The sequence below is a fragment of the Falco cherrug genome, chromosome 7 (assembly GCF_023634085.1).
Source record: "Falco cherrug isolate bFalChe1 chromosome 7, bFalChe1.pri, whole genome shotgun sequence".
In the NCBI taxonomy this organism is placed as follows: Eukaryota; Metazoa; Chordata; class Aves; order Falconiformes; family Falconidae; genus Falco; species Falco cherrug.
Genome location: NC_073703.1, coordinates 57,135,683 through 57,154,327, shown reverse-complemented (window position 1 = coordinate 57,154,327; position 18,645 = coordinate 57,135,683). Strand labels below are relative to the sequence as shown.

Sequence of the window (18,645 nt, the reverse complement as noted above, 5' to 3'; positions counted from 1 at the left end):
ATATTTCTTGGGCTGAATTACTCTTAAGTTTTAGACCAAAATAATTTAGCTACTTTAGCTAAGTATACATATATATATATGGAGAGAGAGAGAGAGAGAGAGAGAGAACACCACAAACAAAACCCACGACCACAGAAGCAAAACTGTCTTGCTTGAAATCAGGGCTGGAGAATACATGGGGATTAAAAAGAGAAAGTGTAAACTGAAACTAAGAGAAGCAAAATAGGAAAATATTTGTAACAGTCTGACAGCAACAGAAATGCTTCACAGCACTGCTATCAATACAAGATAATAACAGCAAAAGAGATCACCACAGAAGGAGGAAACCACTAGCAACCACTGTTACTTGCCAAAATTACATTTCACTATTAACAACATTTAATGCTTTATTAAAAGTCACAAAACAGCACAGAAACAGGTGTGATGAGCTGCTTTCTCCACCCTCCCCCCCAAGCCCCAGCAATAATACACATAATGTGATTAATATTTCTGGCCAATAAAACACAAAATAAACACACATTGCATGAACAAGTACTGCAAAGGCTGCCTTTCAATACGGTCTGAATGACATTAAAGCTGCCTTAACTTGTATTTAAGAACCTGAATGTTTCAGAACATACATTAAAAATAAATAAAAAAAAAAATCTTGGTTTATGTATTAATTTCCCAGAAATTACTTTGAGGTTTTTGCTTTGTGGTTTTGCACTTTTTTTGTTTTGGAGTGGCTTTGTCTCATTTTTGTTGTTTTGTTGGGTTTTTTTTTAAAGGATAAACCCCATCATCAGACCTATTATTCAGAAGAACCTGAACCAGCTTTTAACTGCCTGCATCATACCCTTCTGGGGCAGATCTCTAGATGGCATTTGTATCAGATGTGTTTGGAAAAAGATGTTTTGCTGCCTATAACCCTGCCTACCTAAAGGCATGAAATTTCAGGAATCTCATTCTTCTCATTAATACTTGTTCACAGAGAATGTATCCTGAAAACCTCATTTATGCTAAGAAGCTGAACTTAAGGCTTATACCTACACGAAAAAAACCCTCTGAATCAAAACTACATGGAGGAAGGTATGGAACACTCCCTGCTCAAACTAGAAACATACTTTATACTAGTCTTCAAAAATGTGTTGTTATTTGGAATTTCCATGTTCCAAATTAAAATTTTCTGATTCCAAATGAAAATTCTCTTGATCCACATTAAAACAGTTTTTTAAAGCTGGTGAACAAAAATATGTGCCGTTTATCGCAAAGCTTAAAATCAAATAACTCCTTGCTTGCAATACCTGCAGTTTGCTACTTTGATCATGAGCACACTGAGCAGTAACACTAGATTCTGAATTTCAGGTGCATACACTACCTTTCAGTGACTAAGCATACACTTCCACCTTGAACTAAAAGAGTAAGATAATTAGTGTTAACTTCCTCCCATCATCAGCCTTTTTCCCCCCTCTTTTTAAAAAAGCTTTCCTCAGCGTACTTAAGAGCAAAGCACAGACAACAGCTTTTCTGCTGCAGGTTGACAACCTGTTTCACCTTACAGTAACTTCCTGTGCGGTACAGCACATCTGTTACCTAGATTACAAGCAAGTAAATTTTTTTGTCTAAACATAGGCCTTTGGATTTTTCTTTAAATCAACTATAAACTTGCTAACGATTTCATCTCAGGGTTCCCGATTTACAACTCAAAAAAAGCTGACCTTACTCTAAGATACATGCAGTACTTAGGCATCTTCCAGTAGGTTCTGAAGACAGAATGAACACAGACATCACAACTGCTTTTTCTGCAGCATTTACTGTCTTGTTCAGCATTTACCAAACTACTAACCATACCTTCTCCAGAATAATATTCAGTTGGTACAATATTTTCATCCCAAATAATCTTCTCTGTGGGATAAAGAGGCATCTGGTTGAGTTGCTGAATTTGAGATATTCGTCGTTCATGACGGGATACCTAAAAGAAAGGATGTATTTTAAACTTCTTTAAGTTAAAAAAGGGACAATAAAGCTCTTTTGAAACATGCACACTAAGGCATAAGACTGCTGGTGGTTACTTGCCATTTTCTCTCTTTTAAGAAGTTTTGATTTTTTTTTATTTAATTACATATAAATAAATGCACACAGTGACATCAGAAGATGAACAAACATACAGTCCAGCTATTGATCATAGTACTAGAGTCAATCATTTGGCTTCTCAGCAGAGTATGGCACAACAGAAAATATTCAGTCAAGGCTTAGCAGACAGTCAACTTCAAATAAAATTTATTTTGCTTTCCACGGTAAACAGCTAACAAACACTGCTCATTCAGCAAGAGCTAGTCTTAACTTCCTCTTGGGTAGAAAAAAACTCATCCCATATTACAGTATGTCACCTGAATAAGTATCTCTCCATGGCATCCACAAGCATCGTATTACTACCGTCTAAACCTTAGGGAAGTACATGAACAATTTTTAAGAAAAATCAACAGCCACAAAATAAGCCTACAAAAAAGATGTTAAAAACAGCTATGCCATTCTAATACTGATATCAAATTAGAAGCCTACAGTACTACTGTTATACACTTACTATAAAAAACCCCATTATGTGCATCAAACAGTATTTCAAAGAGGCTTGAGGAACCAAATAGGTACTGAATATCTAGATCCACTTTAGCAGGTATTTTTGTTTTTAAAGGGGACAAACAGGTTATTACATAAAGATCAAAAATCTTTCCAGAACTCAAAACCATTGCTGAGATTGCTTATTGACCTTTACAATTACAACACATACTAGTTTCTCAGGGGAACTACATTTATAAATAAACCTTTTCAAATAATTAATATGATTTTAAACCTCACCTTACTACGCCTTTCACTGCTATAACACTGCTGTGGTTCACAAGCGGTTCAGCAAAAGGTAATAAAATGGCTACTTTACTACAGTGTAGTTACTAAATTTATCTACGTCTTCAGTTTGCAAAAGAAGAAATACAAGCAATATTAATTATGTTTTTACCAACAACTCCAGCAGAAACTCCTTGTCATAGCTCGAGTCTTCCCCCTCAGCAAGGGGCGGCAGTAGGCAGAGGTATGACGCCACCCGGTGGAGAATATTTGAGCTGCACAGCGGAAGGCAGAACAGAAGCTTGTGACACACTGAAACTGAAGAGCACTTACCACAGCTTAGGTTTTTTTCTTAAGAAGCGAATTGCAACTATGAATTTAATCAGCGACCAAACAACTGTAGATCAGGATTTTAATTGAAGTTTGAGATACGTTATTTTTTGCATTGTTACAAAGCGCTCTAGAGCACTTCATGGGCGAAGCCCGTTCAGCCGCAAGTGTAGCCTAACCACTCACCTGCAATAAACAGAGCAAGGTGTGAGTGGTTTTTATAGTTTCAAGACATGTAGCTTAAAACAGAATCAAACAACAGAGCACACACTGCCTCTGTCACAATACAGACTGTTATCCTTCTAATCACAGCATTTACAATACAGTACAGTTAACACTGGGGTATACTTCTAAGATTTCTATTGTAGTTTTTGTACAGAACGGAGGGAAAAAAAGCTAAATTTAAAAAGTTAGTAATTAACTTAGAGTAGTTAACCACTGCTACAATTACTTTAAGCAGCTAGTTATTTCCTAGAAAATTAGTACTTTTTCACATTCATTAGAAAAAAGATGAACAAAAATGTTTGATCTCATACTGGAATTCTAGTACTCTACCACTAGTGGACAAACGCTCCCTGTCTCACTATTTCAGCAGACCTAAAGGCACCATGACAAGGCAGAAAGACCTGAGAAGTCACATGAGAAGTCAGAAAGAAAAAAGGCTACAAATTTGTTATACTAAAGCAGACTGAGAACAAAGAATTTTGATTTCATGTTAAATTTCATTGTGATCACTTACCTAAGGGGTCCAAATAACTTCTCCAGAGAATCACGAGTATCTACTGCAGCTACATTTGACAGTGCAAAGTCATATAACTCTGGGAAATGTGCAAATGCTGCTCTCTACAAAAGACCAATTCCCCAAAACTGAATGTAAGTATACTAATGAAACAACTTAATAACAACATAAATAGTTATAAAAAAGCACAGCTTCTTCTGATTCATAACATGTAGCACCCTGTGGACACTACTAGGACAGAAATAAAAACCAGGTGAAATCTGTTTTTCTTAGTTAGCACCATCTTTACTCCTGTGCTTCCACACAGTGTCTTTTCTATACACTCTCCTATCAGCACCTGTTCCATCATTATAACGAAACAGAGGCAGACATGTAGCCATGTAGGCAACTAAAAAAAACAAGGCACAAGTTTAATTTCACCATGCTTCCTTGTGGTTTTTTGGTTTTTTTTTTTTTGTTAAAACTGATGGGGAAAATTCTGAAAAGTGTAACCATCTTTATATGACTACAAATAATGTGAATTTTTATTTTGTCTCTTATGTACAAGGGACCACTAATTCTACCATATGTGTGCTGATCTTGAAGAAATGGTGCCACCTACTGTGTAATTGTAAATTCATTTCCTACAGCACTTAATTTTCCCTTCTGAACAGATTTAATGGGAGCAGTTCATCTCAATAATATCAAATCAAAAGTGGTCGTGTTTTGCTTGAGCACATTATTTAGTCACATAACACCAAAGTGTCTTTGACATGGTATAGGAAACTCAAGTTAAAACTATTTTGTAACACACGAGGAAAAGTAAGGGGTTTGCTTTGGGAAATAACTTACTGCCTGTTCCAGATGCAATTTAGACTAAAACAACAAAACCAAATCCTTTCCCTCCCATAAGCCCTTAATCACCTGCCTACCTGTAGCGAAGTAATTCTGTCATAGTGAATTGTTGTCATCTCATTCTCTGTCAAAGCATTTCCAGTCTGATCATTGATTTCAAAGCCAGTGTAGAATTTAAGCATATCTAAAAGCTGCGACATCATCATCCATATAAATTAGTGGATTAACAGTTAAGAGACACCCCACCACAAACAAAAACACAATTCAAGAGGAAAAACCTGGGCACCATACGCAAACAACAGCTCCTCAAAATTTTAGAAGAAATGGACTAAGGAGTGGTATCTGAATTTCATACTTGGCTGATGCACAAAATTTTGCAAGCCACAGAAATTACAGCACTGCCCACAACCAACCTAGTTTCTTTTACATACTGGGACTTGAAACTGAAACTAATTGCACTAAGGTGATCTAGCCAGAGGTTCACTGAGACACTGAACCCAGCTTACAGCTTGCTGTTATCAAAAGGGAGAGGTCTTGCTCCCTCCTGCCCTCTCTGATGCCCGCTCTGGAATTCATCCTACATTTCAATGAGATCATATAGCTCAGAAGAAGAAAATTATTCAGATATGCTGCTGGCTTTGTGTTCCATCAATAACGACCCTCAGAGAAACTGAACAAATGCCAGAGATGAAGGACAGCAAGCAGCAGGAAAAGCAACTGCAATGCAGGGAAGGGGACAGATCTCCAGATCCTGCCATAAAAAGCAATACTGTCTATGACTGAGTAAACAGAAGGACAACAGTGAAAAACTGCTGCACTGTAGAACAGTCTGAGGTCAAAGAGCGCTGAAGAATGCATTGGTGACAACTGCTACATGAGGGGTAAAGCATGCAGAAGCTGCACTGTTTTCTAGAATGTCCTTTTAAGAACTGTTCAAAACGAGGACAAGAAATGTAAGAGCAAGCAACACACATAGGTACAGGTAAGAAATACTGCCTGAAGGATTTAAAAAAACATGTAGTTTGCATCCAACAGAAAAGCCTGTCTTAATAAAGAAATATAAACCAAAACAAGTGCAGTATTCAGAGCTGCGTAAGAATGAAAAAGTTATTTTCAGCATCTTTTTATCTCACCTGGCAGAACAGATGACCCTCCTTTTCTCTTTTAGCAAGACTGGACAGGTAACAGTGCACAACAAGATGGGAATCATCCAACACTGTATTAAACCATCGCCGTGTGGGAAGCAAAGCCTGTGGTAAACAACCTCACATTAATATAAGCAATTCTTCAAAATGTGAGAAATGGTTTCTCATAGTTTTCCATTTCAAGGCATATCAAGATAGAACACTGCAGTTATTTACATATCTAATACCCCAACAGAGGTTCTCATATTAAAGCAGCATTTATGTAAGCCAAGACACCGGTTTTATGCAGGCAAGCTGTTATGAACACAGACTTTTATATGACTGATGAGCACAGCATAAACTTGCCATTACTGAGACTGCATCCTGCCAGTAATAAAAGTAAATTAAATAAAGCAATTGTTGTACTATTGTCTACATAATGACTATGTGCTACCAAAGATATGTTAAGCGTCTTCAACATTGTTTTAAATGTTTGGTTTCCATACTCATTAATTTCATGCTTGTCTTTCTCAAGACTACAAACTGTACTTCTTCTAAATATGGTATGGTCTCTACTATTCTTTGTAAGATATTCAAATTAGGTCTAAGAATTTTTCAAATTTTAATTAAAAACCTATAAAAGCTCTTTGTAAACAAAACGGAGAACATTTCTTCTCAACGTAAATAGCTTAAGTTGCTATACGTAGCAACTGTTCAACAGCATACAGTAGTACACCTCAAGAACTCAAGAGAAAAATGAGTTGTTCTCAATGGAATCTACAGACTGAATTTAGCCAAAAAGCATCAACATGGTGTTTAGAACTAAGATAAAGAAAATAATCTCTAGTAGAAAATGTTAATTGCCCTGCACAGTAACTATAAACACCAAACTCGGGAAACCCTAAGAACTTTCCATGGGCTCATTCCTTTCAAATTATCAAATCACCAGGTTTTGATGGCAGTCTATATACCGTAATATGATGAAACAGTAATATTCTGAAAAAGACCTCAACATAGGTAAAAGCACCCATTAACACAGTACATGCTACCAAGGCAGAAACACTTGGAATTACAGCTCGTTGACATGTTCCCGTCACTTAAACACACTTCAAACTGTCTGAATTCTAACCTTCCTGTAGTACCTAGTGAAAACCGACATTAAGTGTCCTGCCTCTAAGCATTTTGCCTAACAGCCAGACTTCAGTTTAAGTTCAAATACGTATTTTCTTTTATGAGAGTATCCCTAAGACACATCCCTAAGACAACCACCTCTAACTTAAAGAATTCATTCAATTGCTCCCAAGTGCACAGGCTACTTAAGTGATTTAGCAGAGGACAGTCTGTATCAGTTAAAGATCAAGACGTTTTAAAGTTCCCTAGGCTTACTGTTTCAGAACACTGTCTTATTTCAGAATGTCTTCTAAATGAAGTTATTTTAAAGAAATTGCTACTCACGTGAGAAATTGTAAATTAATGTCTTTTATTTTTAATTCTGGTACTGTGAAGCTTAAAATTGTCCCGCTTTCTCAGTATCTGCTGAAAAATACTGGAAAATCTCACTCTGCCTCCTATTATTCTGTAACAAACCTAGATCATCAAAACTGTTACTTCTAAGTAATGAATTCTAGTAAAATAACAATAGTTTGCATTTCAGAACTGCTGACGCTTTCTAGGACTATATCCCACAACACAAAAGATACTTTATGTGACCTATGATGCATTGGGAAGGGCACTTCTGGGTTATTCCTAGCAGATTAAAGTGTCACACATTTTCATCAATTGCCAGAATTATCACCACTACTCCAATTAACAAAGTCTTCTTTGGTGAGCAATTTAGGATGCTAGCTTTCTCTAACGGTTCATCTGGTTTATAAACATTACTGGTCAGTTCCCAATGTGGAGGCACTGCTACAAAAGCAACCATATGCACAACTGCGACATAACGACCTGCTAATTGGAGTAAGGCTGTAATAATGACTTTATGCATTTAAAATCTAGATAAGTACACCTGGAAACAGGTTGAAGCAATTTAAAAACTTACCTCAAGATCTAACATGAGTTCAATGAATCTCTCACAATAATGAACTTTGTCCATAGAAATTGGACCTAGACAGAAAAAAAAGTAATTTTTTTGTGATTGATCCACACCACAGTATGTTCGTACTTGACCTATTCTTTCAAAATCTAGCAAGTGCTACTAATATACCACTATTAGCTTTTAACAAGATTGAAAAGTTAACTAGCACATTATTCTCTTTCTGAAACAATCTTCTTCCATTGCAAACCAGAAAAATTTTGGTTATAAGAATGTAACGGAACCAGAGGTTCAGGAGTGATTACTATCCACCCTGAAAGAAACCCAAGCAACGCGAGATATAAAAATGCAGAAAGATACCAAATGGCCTGTTAAGTGTCTTAAGAACGTCTAACTCCGGGTACTCAAAAATACCTGTTTAAAAGCTGCAATCAAGGTGTGTGCAAAAGGCCTTAACAATATCCAAAGGTACTCAGTGGTGACTACTAAGAAGCCTTCAGAATCATGTCAAAACACATACCAAGTCTGCTTTAATGAATATCTGTTGCCTAAAGCCTCTAAAGAACTGTTAACGTAAATATTCTTTAAAAGGTCTTGCGTTAACTGAGAAAACAGAGGGAATAGGTACCCTTTCTGAGGAAGACACAATACACAGAATTTCCCCTTACAGCTCACTTAAGAGCTGAAGCTTGCTAAGAGTTTAAGAGCAAAAGCAGAACTCCAGAAAGTGATTTCACCTAAACTGTGCTGTGCTTAGAGCATAATAAGCCTTTTTTGTCAAAAGGCTAACACTTCCCTGTATAAACACTTTTCCATTCTAAATCAGGCAAGCATGTAATTTTGCTTGTCACGATGACTTCTAAATCAAAAACAGTCAAATCTCACAGAATTTCAATTCACTTAGGCTTTTGTTCTTACCACAAATCAACAGTACTAACAGAATAGAGCCTTACAATATGCATTTATACCACCTGTTTAACAAGGCATCAGAGTATGTGTGAAATGCTTTAATGCTGTTAAGAAGGCTGTAAGCACACAATAAATATCAGTACCCAGAGGTATATTTTTTTTTATTAAGTCCATGCTGAACAGAAAGAGAAGTTTAAAGTAGCTTTCTGCTATTTTATTTTTAAAGCATATACAAATTTGAGTACTAATTTTACAATGAAATCCATGCAGGCAGACATGGATTTCACTAAAAGCCATCCAGATAGGATACCAACCTGAGGTTGGAGACCTTAAGAGGTTGTTGCTTCAGCAACAAGGAAGAATTTTAGACAGACTACCAGATAACAAAGTAACATAAGAACCACAGTTACCTGAGACAGGTATTGATTTTAGCACAGAAATGAATTTCTGAATGAGCTGCGAAAGAAATCTTCTCTCCTGATATGCTCTAAAATAATATGACAAAAAATTAATATTCCTTAAATGCAAACTAGAAGTAAACTATTTCTTTCAGTAATACAAATTTAGCTCCTTTAAATTTTATATAATGGTAGCAGGTTGCTTTGAAAGACACCTAAACTGTTTAGATAATAAATTTTCTTTCTGCATTCAGGCAGACAGATTAGCAGAGACTACATTTTTAACGCAGAACTGAGTAGCAATCCATGCTTCTATTGAGTCAAAGAGGAGATGTATGTCACCACCTACACCTTACCACACTGCAACACAAAGTACTGGAACATTTAACTTTGGTGAGATATACACAAATTTATTCAAATTCTTGTGTAAGCCGTTTGCTTAAGAGCTAAACATGAAAAAACACAAGTAACTACATGAATACTCTCTTATGCCTTTCATTGTATGGCTTTAAGATTTGGTATCACAAATTCACCGATCAAAATAAATACTAAGTTCTATAACAGAATTTTGCATAAAGACTGCTGGAAAACAAAATAGTTTCCAGGAGACCACATATGATCTACTCTTACTGGCCATCTTTTTTTAAAAAAAACCTTTTTTTTTAGTTGAAATAATTTATTTTAGCTGAAACATAATAAAAGTATGTATTAAGGGCTTTGGACTTAACAGGAAAAAAAGGTTTCTGTAACATACTGCATTCTTGCCTCCTCATCCATTTTCTCATCATTTTTCTTAATTAGATTCCAGAATTTTCTTAGTTTTGGTGTCTTTTTCAGTTCTTGTTCCAGTCGTTTCTGAAATATTAAAATGTTACTCAGTCACCAAGGAACCTTGTTTTCACAAGAGATTAAAAATACAATCCAGTCTTCTCATTAAAACAGAAAAAAAAAATATAACAAGCAAATAAATAGCTGTCCCAGATTTATCTCAGGAAGTACCACTATAAAACAAGACAGTAATACTGCTAGAGAGTCCAGCCATTGCTAGATGTCAGCTCCACTCCCTAGTCCCTGTGATCTCTTGGCCTTATCTACAATATAGCTTAAAGAAGCTACAAGCAACAGAACTTAGTGTTATGAAAAATTACATAATTAATTAGTAATTATAACTACATGGAAATTAGCAACAAATAAGAAAGAGAATTTTACCAAGCACACAAAAATATAATTCCACAGCAATGCAGGCAGCTTTAAATACTAGACTTCCATGATGGTATTCCCTAAGAATTCACTTTATAGGACTTCGATAATGCCTAGAAGATTGCTTTGCCAGTTTACAGGGTTATGCTTACAGGTTGTAGAGCCATCCACATCGGCAAGGAAATGAGCTGCTGCACCTGACCTCTGATCAAATCCACTTCCTGTTAGAAAGTTACAGACAGAAACCATGTTTTTAGAATTCTTATGTTTTCTGATGCACCTATAATACAAAAATACATCAATGTACATTACCATCTCACAAAAATATTCCACAATTGCCTAACAGGAAACTGCATAATAGCCCTACCCAGTAACACTTAAAAACTGTTGACGACTTTGGCATTTTATGTTCTTTTCACGGATTTTCAGTTCTTAGTAATACTTCAGCAGCAGCCACAGTCAGGTAAGTATTTTTAGCATAGAAGTTGACGAGAACTGATGTTCCTTCTTCAGTGATTTCTTATTCTTGACCTGAGCTTTCTTACTGTGCTTTCTCTATGTTTTTACTCTATTCTTTCTCTCCCAAAGCTCTTCATTTATCTAGTTTCTCCCACTTCATCTACACTCTTCCCATTATCTGAAATAACTGAATTTTCCCTATAATTTATGTAACGTCAACTGTTGTTTCAAATGTTCCCTCTCCAACTCTGCCTGTGATCTGGACCCACAAAGTCTTTCTTTTTTTCCTAAACTACTGAAAAACTTCCATCGTCATTTTAAATATGTCTTTATGGACAAATACTGAACCCTCAGCTTTCTGAAACCTTACACTTCAGTGCTCCTTACTTACAACACTACTGCGACTACCCTGTTCTGTGTATCATAAAGGGCAGCTTCTAACAGCAATATGCTTTCACAGGCACTTTTTTACTGGCTTCCATAAATGTTGTATGAGAAATGCCTTCTTTAAGTAGGATTCCATATAATCACCACCAAACCCTCCCTTAAGATTAAGATCCATTTTACCATGGCCACTACAGAAAAATACAGCCTCAAACTATACGCCTAAAGTTCAGGATGATTACTGGCTCCAGTAATCCTTCCTAATTCCAAAATCAAATACTAGACTTTCTAAATTGTTTTGTCTGAGACACATGATTTTCTTCTTTATTTGTGCAAACCTTGATACATCCTGCGCGCAATGTAAGTAAAGAAAAAGCCCAGTAGCAAGAGAGGTAACAGACTACTGTTTCATACAACAGATAATTGTAAATTATTCTCCATACTCATTAGTTGGGATCTATAACTGTGTTTTAACTGTAGACTGGGAACACAACTTGGTCAAATGCTTTGTTAAAACTAATGCAGAAGTGCAGATAGAAATACTATCTAAACCAGGTTTTAAAAGCAAAAAAAATTACTGTCTTTCTCAATAGTTAATGGAAATCATTTTGTGCAATTTCACAAACTAAAAAGAGCATAGCAGTTATGTCATCTGATTTAAGTGTAAAGTGCCTTTAAAAATATAAATACATATTATTTTTAAGCACCATTTAAAATCAAGTCAAAATACATGCCTTTAAACTGCAGTAAGTGCCAGCCCTCCAATTTCAAGTCTTTTCTATGACCTTGTGTTAGAAAACAGCAAACATGATGACAGAGATAAAGCAATAACGAAAAAGAGGTAAAAGCCCTCCACAGTACCATCTTTTCCTTAAACGGGAATTTTGCTTCATCTGTCTCTTAAACTGCTCAAACTAAATTGCTATTAACACAGAACAGCATAAACACACTGGAAGTATTAGTTACTTTTAACGTACCAAACTATTGAAGCAGTGATCAAGGAAAAGTAGCAGGACTGTCTGTTCATGCAGAGAGTATTCACTGTCACTTTCAACCAGTGATGCTTCCAGTATGCATTTGAAAAAGAAGGGAAAATATTCTGGCTTTTTTTTGAACGTCTACAAAGAGAAGAGGAAGTTGATTTTGAGTCAGGTCAATACAAACCATTTCAATCTTCATTCACGTAACACAGTTTAAGTTCTCTAAATCCACTTAAATCTATAGAAGGAAGGATTAGTTTTTCTCTTTTTCATTTATTCTGACCAAGCAGCACAAGAACAGACTTAACAATATCCTCACACTGTGGGAATGCTTTTAGTGGGACTACTGTCTTCTGCATAGTCTAACACAAGTGACGCATAGGACAAACTCAACAAGAAGCACAACTGGAGTAGATTGTGTTGTGGGAATCACAGAATCATTTAGGTTGGAAAAGACTTCTGAGATCGTCGAGTCCAAAATGTTCAACTGGCGATCGCACAGAATTATCATACAATGACACTGGTTAGAAGAGAATTGGTAGATTTTGGCCAAAACTATGGCAGCTGTTTAGTGATCTATAAAAAAGCAAGGAGGTAAAACCCACCAGAGATTAATCACAGTTGCGGAACCCCAATTCAGCTACTTCAGCAGGAAACAGGATATCATTGAGACAAAATGGTGTCTTTACAAGGGCAGCCATGTACTAAACAACAAATTTAATTAAGCTGCTTGGAATGTAACAGACACGTGTCACTTTGCATCTAGTACATATGCTAGAATAAAGACAGACACAGACATCATATGAGCAAGTTACTAATCCTTTGGCTTTGCCAGCACCAAAGTAATAACACTACGATCAGAGTAACTGCACTTCTGAAATAATGCTTGCATAGCTCTTGTTGTTGAGATGGCCTGTGAGGACTGGACCGTTTGCAGGAACACTTAAATAATTTCTAAACCTATTATTACAAAAAACAGTACACAGAAAAGTAGAATAAAAGATTATCTTACTATAAAATTTCATGCAAAAAAGCTACAAAAGCATATCCACAGGTTTTAAGCAAGATGCTACTGGATAGTATGTTAGACTTCTAGCGGTGCCTTCTTATATCCACTGATACAAAAATCCTTTTTTCTTTCAATATCAGAGCAAGAATTCTCTCCAAATGCCTGACTTCTGTCAGGTGCCAAAAAAGCAAATGATGATGATGATGATGTAAAGGCATCACACAGCAGAACAAAGGACTCATGCACTAGAAGGAATCGGGTGATTTTCACCAGTCCATTGCTTCCTCCAAAAAGAATACACACTTCACCACATGAGACATTCCAGCTGAGGTACCATTTACTTTTAACACTACAAGCTTTGCTACTTTCTGTCAGTATAAGCGAGCATACCACAAAAGCTGCAACTTGCAGATCAAAGTCTATTCTAGCTGTAATTGAAATTGGTTACCTCCCACGCAGGGACATTCTCTCTGAACTTCTCATTCACCATACAGCAGATTGACATTAAATATGCCTTACTGGACACCTCTGGAGAATAATTCATCCATAGGTAATTTTCAAGGTACTGGCTGTGAAGAGACAAAGAATATTTCATTAGATGCTGCCACCCACACAATCTGTCACTCATTTAAGAGCGCAGTTATTCACAGGGGTTTTTTCCTCCTTCTCCTTAAAGCCATCTTTTATAGTTTGTGAGTAGTTCCTGAAGTTACCTCTCATCTAGGTCGCTGCAGCAAAACTTTAGTTAGAGTCAGTAACTGCTACAAGAGACAGAGGAGTTTCTTACCGGGAAGACATACTCACCAGGTTTTCAAGTGTAACAAGTAGCCACAGCCAAGTACAAAATCATAACATGAATTCATACTGATTTTCCAAAAGGAGAACAAAATAGAAAAAACTACCCTTGTATAAAGAATGCCACATGCAGCATTTCCTAGCATAAGACACAAAGGACAACTACTGCACAACAGTATTTGTATAATTAAATACTCTTTCTTGTAAAAAATTAGGTATCATCTAGAAAGATTTTGTGCTTCTTATCATATAAAGGTAATAAACATAGCACATCACTGTATGACTAAAGTATTATCAGAGTGATTGTTTTCAAGGTGAAAAAAAATTACCGGACACTGGAAAATAGCAGCTTTCCAGCAATGAGCATTTCTTCTTCATGAATATGGCACACTTCTCATAGAATAAATTCTTAAAAATAGATCTTAGAGACAACAGACTATTTGAACAAACAACTGTCTCCCTCCTTTAACTTCTTCTTGAAGTTACGCAAGATAGTTACTCCCGAGGAGGCAATCCCTAAATCCATCATTCTCAACAGCACACTTTCACCTTGTTCCTGATGTCTTACAGTAAGTTACTTCAATAGTTTCACATAAGACAAGTACCAGAGATGGTGGTGAAAAAAGGCAGTGAGAGTTGTATGTAACCAGAAGCAAAAGGCTAGCTAATGGTCAGACAGGGATTTATACCTTCTGGGAGCTCAGCCACAATGTGCAGCTTCAGATGGAGCTGAGACACATAAACAGGCATATACAAGATAAAATACATACTGCTTCCCAAGAGCCTGGATCTGCCAACAGGAGTGGGGAACCCCTCCCCAAAAATCCACAGAGCTCCACACATCATTTCACCCCAGAATTCCAATAAACTTACATTTTAGTAAAAATACTATTATGCCTCCAAGTAAGGATAAACATGAAGGACAGGAAAATACCACGTGTGTGAAGACAGGATAGCTTAATGGACAGATCAGGGGTGGGGAGAAAATCACTTACAGGACAAATGGCAGTAGATGGGGCTATAGACCAGTAAAGTACTGAAGTTACATTACAGGCTGGTACTATTAAGAACGCTCACAAAAACAATAAACACCTCTAACTCCCATGGTATTGCTGGCATACAAATTCTAAAAGTCTTGCTACCAGCATGCCATTTGTTAGTCTCAAACCATAGTTTGTTTTTTCTTCTGCCTTTTCTAATAAAGAAGCAGGAAACAGAGGAAAGTTTGTTCTACATGGTACTACTCACATATTTCAGCCTTTTGAAATAAAGAATCTATCTCAACCAAAAGCCATTTCATTCTATCTGCTTACAAGACTTGAGAGATAAAACAGAGACAAACAGAACATTAAATAATGTGGTTTTAAACATGTAAATATTGCAAATATTTTACATCATTTTAGACATTCTTTACAAGTTCTTCCAGTAAAGTCTGAAGTAGCTGTAAGAATCTTCTAAACAGATTTCCATTTCAAGTGAAGAAAATGTTAGTAATGTTGCTGCAGCACAATTAAAGAGTCTTACTCCAAAAACTTCCTCTGACTTCAGTCAGTTCTGATCTAAGGTTTAATGACACATCCCAAATTACAGGTCAAAACCTTGGGTCCAATTCATTCATAGTTTCTTCTTTGGTGCTTCACTTTCACGAGAAATTCAGAATCATAAACCAAGATACTCTGATATGTTACTTATGCTTATAAAATTATTTCTTCCTTAAATTAAGCTCTCCTCGTGTAATTTTCCTAGGTACACAATTCAAGGCTTGAGCAAGTAGGAACAAATGAGTATACTACTTTCAAACTGACTACATCTGCTTCTCATCTTTATAGGTTCCTATCAAAAAATAGCCTAAAATTTCACTCCAATTAGCTTACCTGAATTCAAGAAGCATTATCTTTCTAATAGCAAACCTAAAAAAAAAAAAAAAAATCAATCAATTAACACAGGAAAGAAAGCCTCCCATACACACCTTTGTAGAAACATCTAGGAATTATTTCTGCTCCCCCCACTTCCATGCAAGTGCAACCACTTGAATGCAGAAGCAACTGCTGGGGAAGCTAAAGTTCATGTGGTTCATTAAGCAAACAGATTTACATTAAAAAAAAAATCCATATAGATCTTCTAAATATGAAGACACTGCTTCCAATAGCCTTGAAGAGATAAATTGCTAGAAGCTGAGAGTGTCTTCTGGAAAACTACAACTACATATTTCATCAGTTTGTAATAGTACCTCTTCTTACTGACTGGAAATGAAAGCTTGTTCTGATCCTGTATGGCAATTCTTTAATTACTTTCATGAAGGAATAATAAACAGAATTCTCTCCAGAGCTCAAACTTCCCCAGAAAAGCTCCCAAGAACTACAGTTACAACTTTTCTGTACACAGCTATAGAATGCAGTTCATCTTGAATTCTTTTGTCTCTTCCATCTAACATTACAATTCACTAAAATGAGACTTGCCCTTTAAAAACCCAGTAACAATAATCAGAGAACAAGCGAAAAAACTTGAGGCAGCAACTGCTCAACAGGTATTTTTTTTCCTCTACACACCTTAGTGACAAAAGAAGGGATCAGTCTTCTATAACTATCACAACAAAATCAACATAAAAAACAAAAGATTACCAGATCAAGGAACCAAACAATACTATGTCCACCCATCACATTTAAGGATTATGAGCTCATGAACTTTCTTTTTGCCACATTCAGACTTTGAAACGCCATAATGATTAAATGATTCAAACACACTCAAGTAATTTTCATCTGCTTTCAACATGTTAATGCATTTTAAAATATTTTACAAAACATTAAAAACCACTTCAATGCAGAAAATGTTGGAATGTTTGTTTATAAACAAAAGTGACTAGTGTACTTACTTTGACCTGACAATTTCTTTTGTATACACATCTTCAATAACCTGTGGGAAAGAACATTTCCAAAAAAATGGTCAAGAACTTTATGTACTTCATAAAGTGATTAGAAATGCATTAAAACATCTTACGCACTCAAAGTTACTCTAAATTAATTACTCTCTGCTTACTGCTATTTGACCAAAATGCTGTAACAACTATGTCTCAGCTCTGAAGAGTCCTAAAGCTTCATAGACATACACTCTCACAAAGGAAGTTAATCAACTTAGGAGAAGGCATACAACGATAGAAAACTGACAGGACCTTCATTCAAGTTATTCTGAAAGAATAACCTACACCTCACTGAGATTTTTATACAAACATCAAAGAGATTAAAACCTTTTTTTATTTTTAATCTTTGGCTTACTGTTGAATTTAAAGAACAGTCTTCAAGAACGAAAACTGCAGAAACTTTGTCATTTGTTGTCACTGTTTCTTTTAACTGACATTTAACCAAATCCAGCCATTTTTACTTAGTTCTTCCAACAGGAATGAAAGAATCTGCACCATCTGTTACAACAGATACATTCTTACATTACATGACAATCCAGCTGCTTATGTACATCCTAGTTCTAACAATTGCAGACAAACAGTATCACAAATACTACAGTGAGATTGAGTATACTGAGGCTGGAAAGGAAGGGTTAGCCAAATAACCACCCGGGGAAAGAAACCTAATGCTTAAGAACCCCACATGATAGAAAACCAACACAAAACCAAACACATCATGCCAAATTTTAAACATTCAAAACACACACATCCACCAGAGCAGTACTAAAGTTACCTGATCAAAACTCTCTGAGGAAGCTTTTAGAAAGAAGTACATAGTTTAGTAATACCTGCATCTTTCATCCTTCTTTGATTTCTAAGAGGAACACCTCCTCAAATATCTTTTAAGCTCAAAGGAGGTGCTCAAAAATCTTGTATTCTCCTACGGTCTTGGCCAATATAAACTGAACAAATAGCATACAAAAGAACTGCAGTGCTATAGCACACCTTTATAACAGCACCTACATTTATAAAGTAAAAATATATAAATACAGCGTGTTAAGCAACTGTTGACCTTACAAGCAGTCTTCTACACTCTTACATTAAAAAAGCACCATTGGACGTTGGCACATCAGAAAAGGGTTGATCCTCATTTTTTTATATCCCAACACAATTCCAGTAAAATTATTTACCTTTGAATCAAAAGACAATTTTTTCTTCACATGTGGAGCCCAGTATTTATTTGCTAACTGCATGGAGGAAAATATAAAAAAAAATGTAAATATATACATGTTCAGTTGTAGCGATACAATAACTCTGTAGCACATCTCATTCCAAAACTTTATTTCACTAGTACCTTGCTTCATTTCAGCTTACAGTAACTGCAGGTTACAAAATTATGTTTTCCAAGAGCAATGATTCTCAACCACGTAAGGTTTTATGCCCAACCCAACAGAAATGCAAGTCCCTGTAAAAATTTCAGTTGCATAGACTGGTATATAATAAACACCTTTTTTCTTACATTACTTCTAGCAAATCCCTCAAAAATACCCCATGATCTTTCAGAGATTGCAAACCCGAGGCTGAAAATTATTACTCTGCCACTGAGAGATTTCAAGGAACCAGAAGCTATATATAAAGATCTAAAATTTCAAGGCTATTCACTGTAGCCATCACTTCACCAAAACTCCTGAGCCAGTGGCAAGTTTCCTAAGCAGCTTCATTCAACCTTCCTC

The 18,645-nt window shown here is 36.0% G+C and overlaps 1 protein-coding gene across 1 annotated transcript in view; it reads right to left on the bottom strand.

Moving 5' to 3' along the window:
• The window catches only part of AQR (aquarius intron-binding spliceosomal factor), a 55,608-nt gene that overhangs the window by 36,389 nt on the left and 574 nt on the right, over positions 1 to 18,645 (bottom strand). The window contains exons 2-15 of the mRNA XM_055715235.1: positions 18,103 to 18,159; positions 16,889 to 16,929; positions 15,891 to 15,926; positions 13,670 to 13,790; positions 12,210 to 12,350; positions 10,542 to 10,610; positions 9,944 to 10,044; positions 9,202 to 9,278; positions 7,889 to 7,953; positions 5,857 to 5,973; positions 4,801 to 4,914; positions 3,890 to 3,993; positions 2,993 to 3,095; positions 1,831 to 1,951 (exon numbers count right to left, since the gene is read on the bottom strand). Of these exons, the coding sequence (XP_055571210.1) occupies positions 1,831 to 1,951; positions 2,993 to 3,095; positions 3,890 to 3,993; positions 4,801 to 4,914; positions 5,857 to 5,973; positions 7,889 to 7,953; positions 9,202 to 9,278; positions 9,944 to 10,044; positions 10,542 to 10,610; positions 12,210 to 12,350; positions 13,670 to 13,790; positions 15,891 to 15,926; positions 16,889 to 16,929; positions 18,103 to 18,159 (1,267 nt within the window). The remainder of the gene's footprint in view (positions 1 to 1,830; positions 1,952 to 2,992; positions 3,096 to 3,889; positions 3,994 to 4,800; positions 4,915 to 5,856; positions 5,974 to 7,888; positions 7,954 to 9,201; positions 9,279 to 9,943; positions 10,045 to 10,541; positions 10,611 to 12,209; positions 12,351 to 13,669; positions 13,791 to 15,890; positions 15,927 to 16,888; positions 16,930 to 18,102; positions 18,160 to 18,645) is intronic.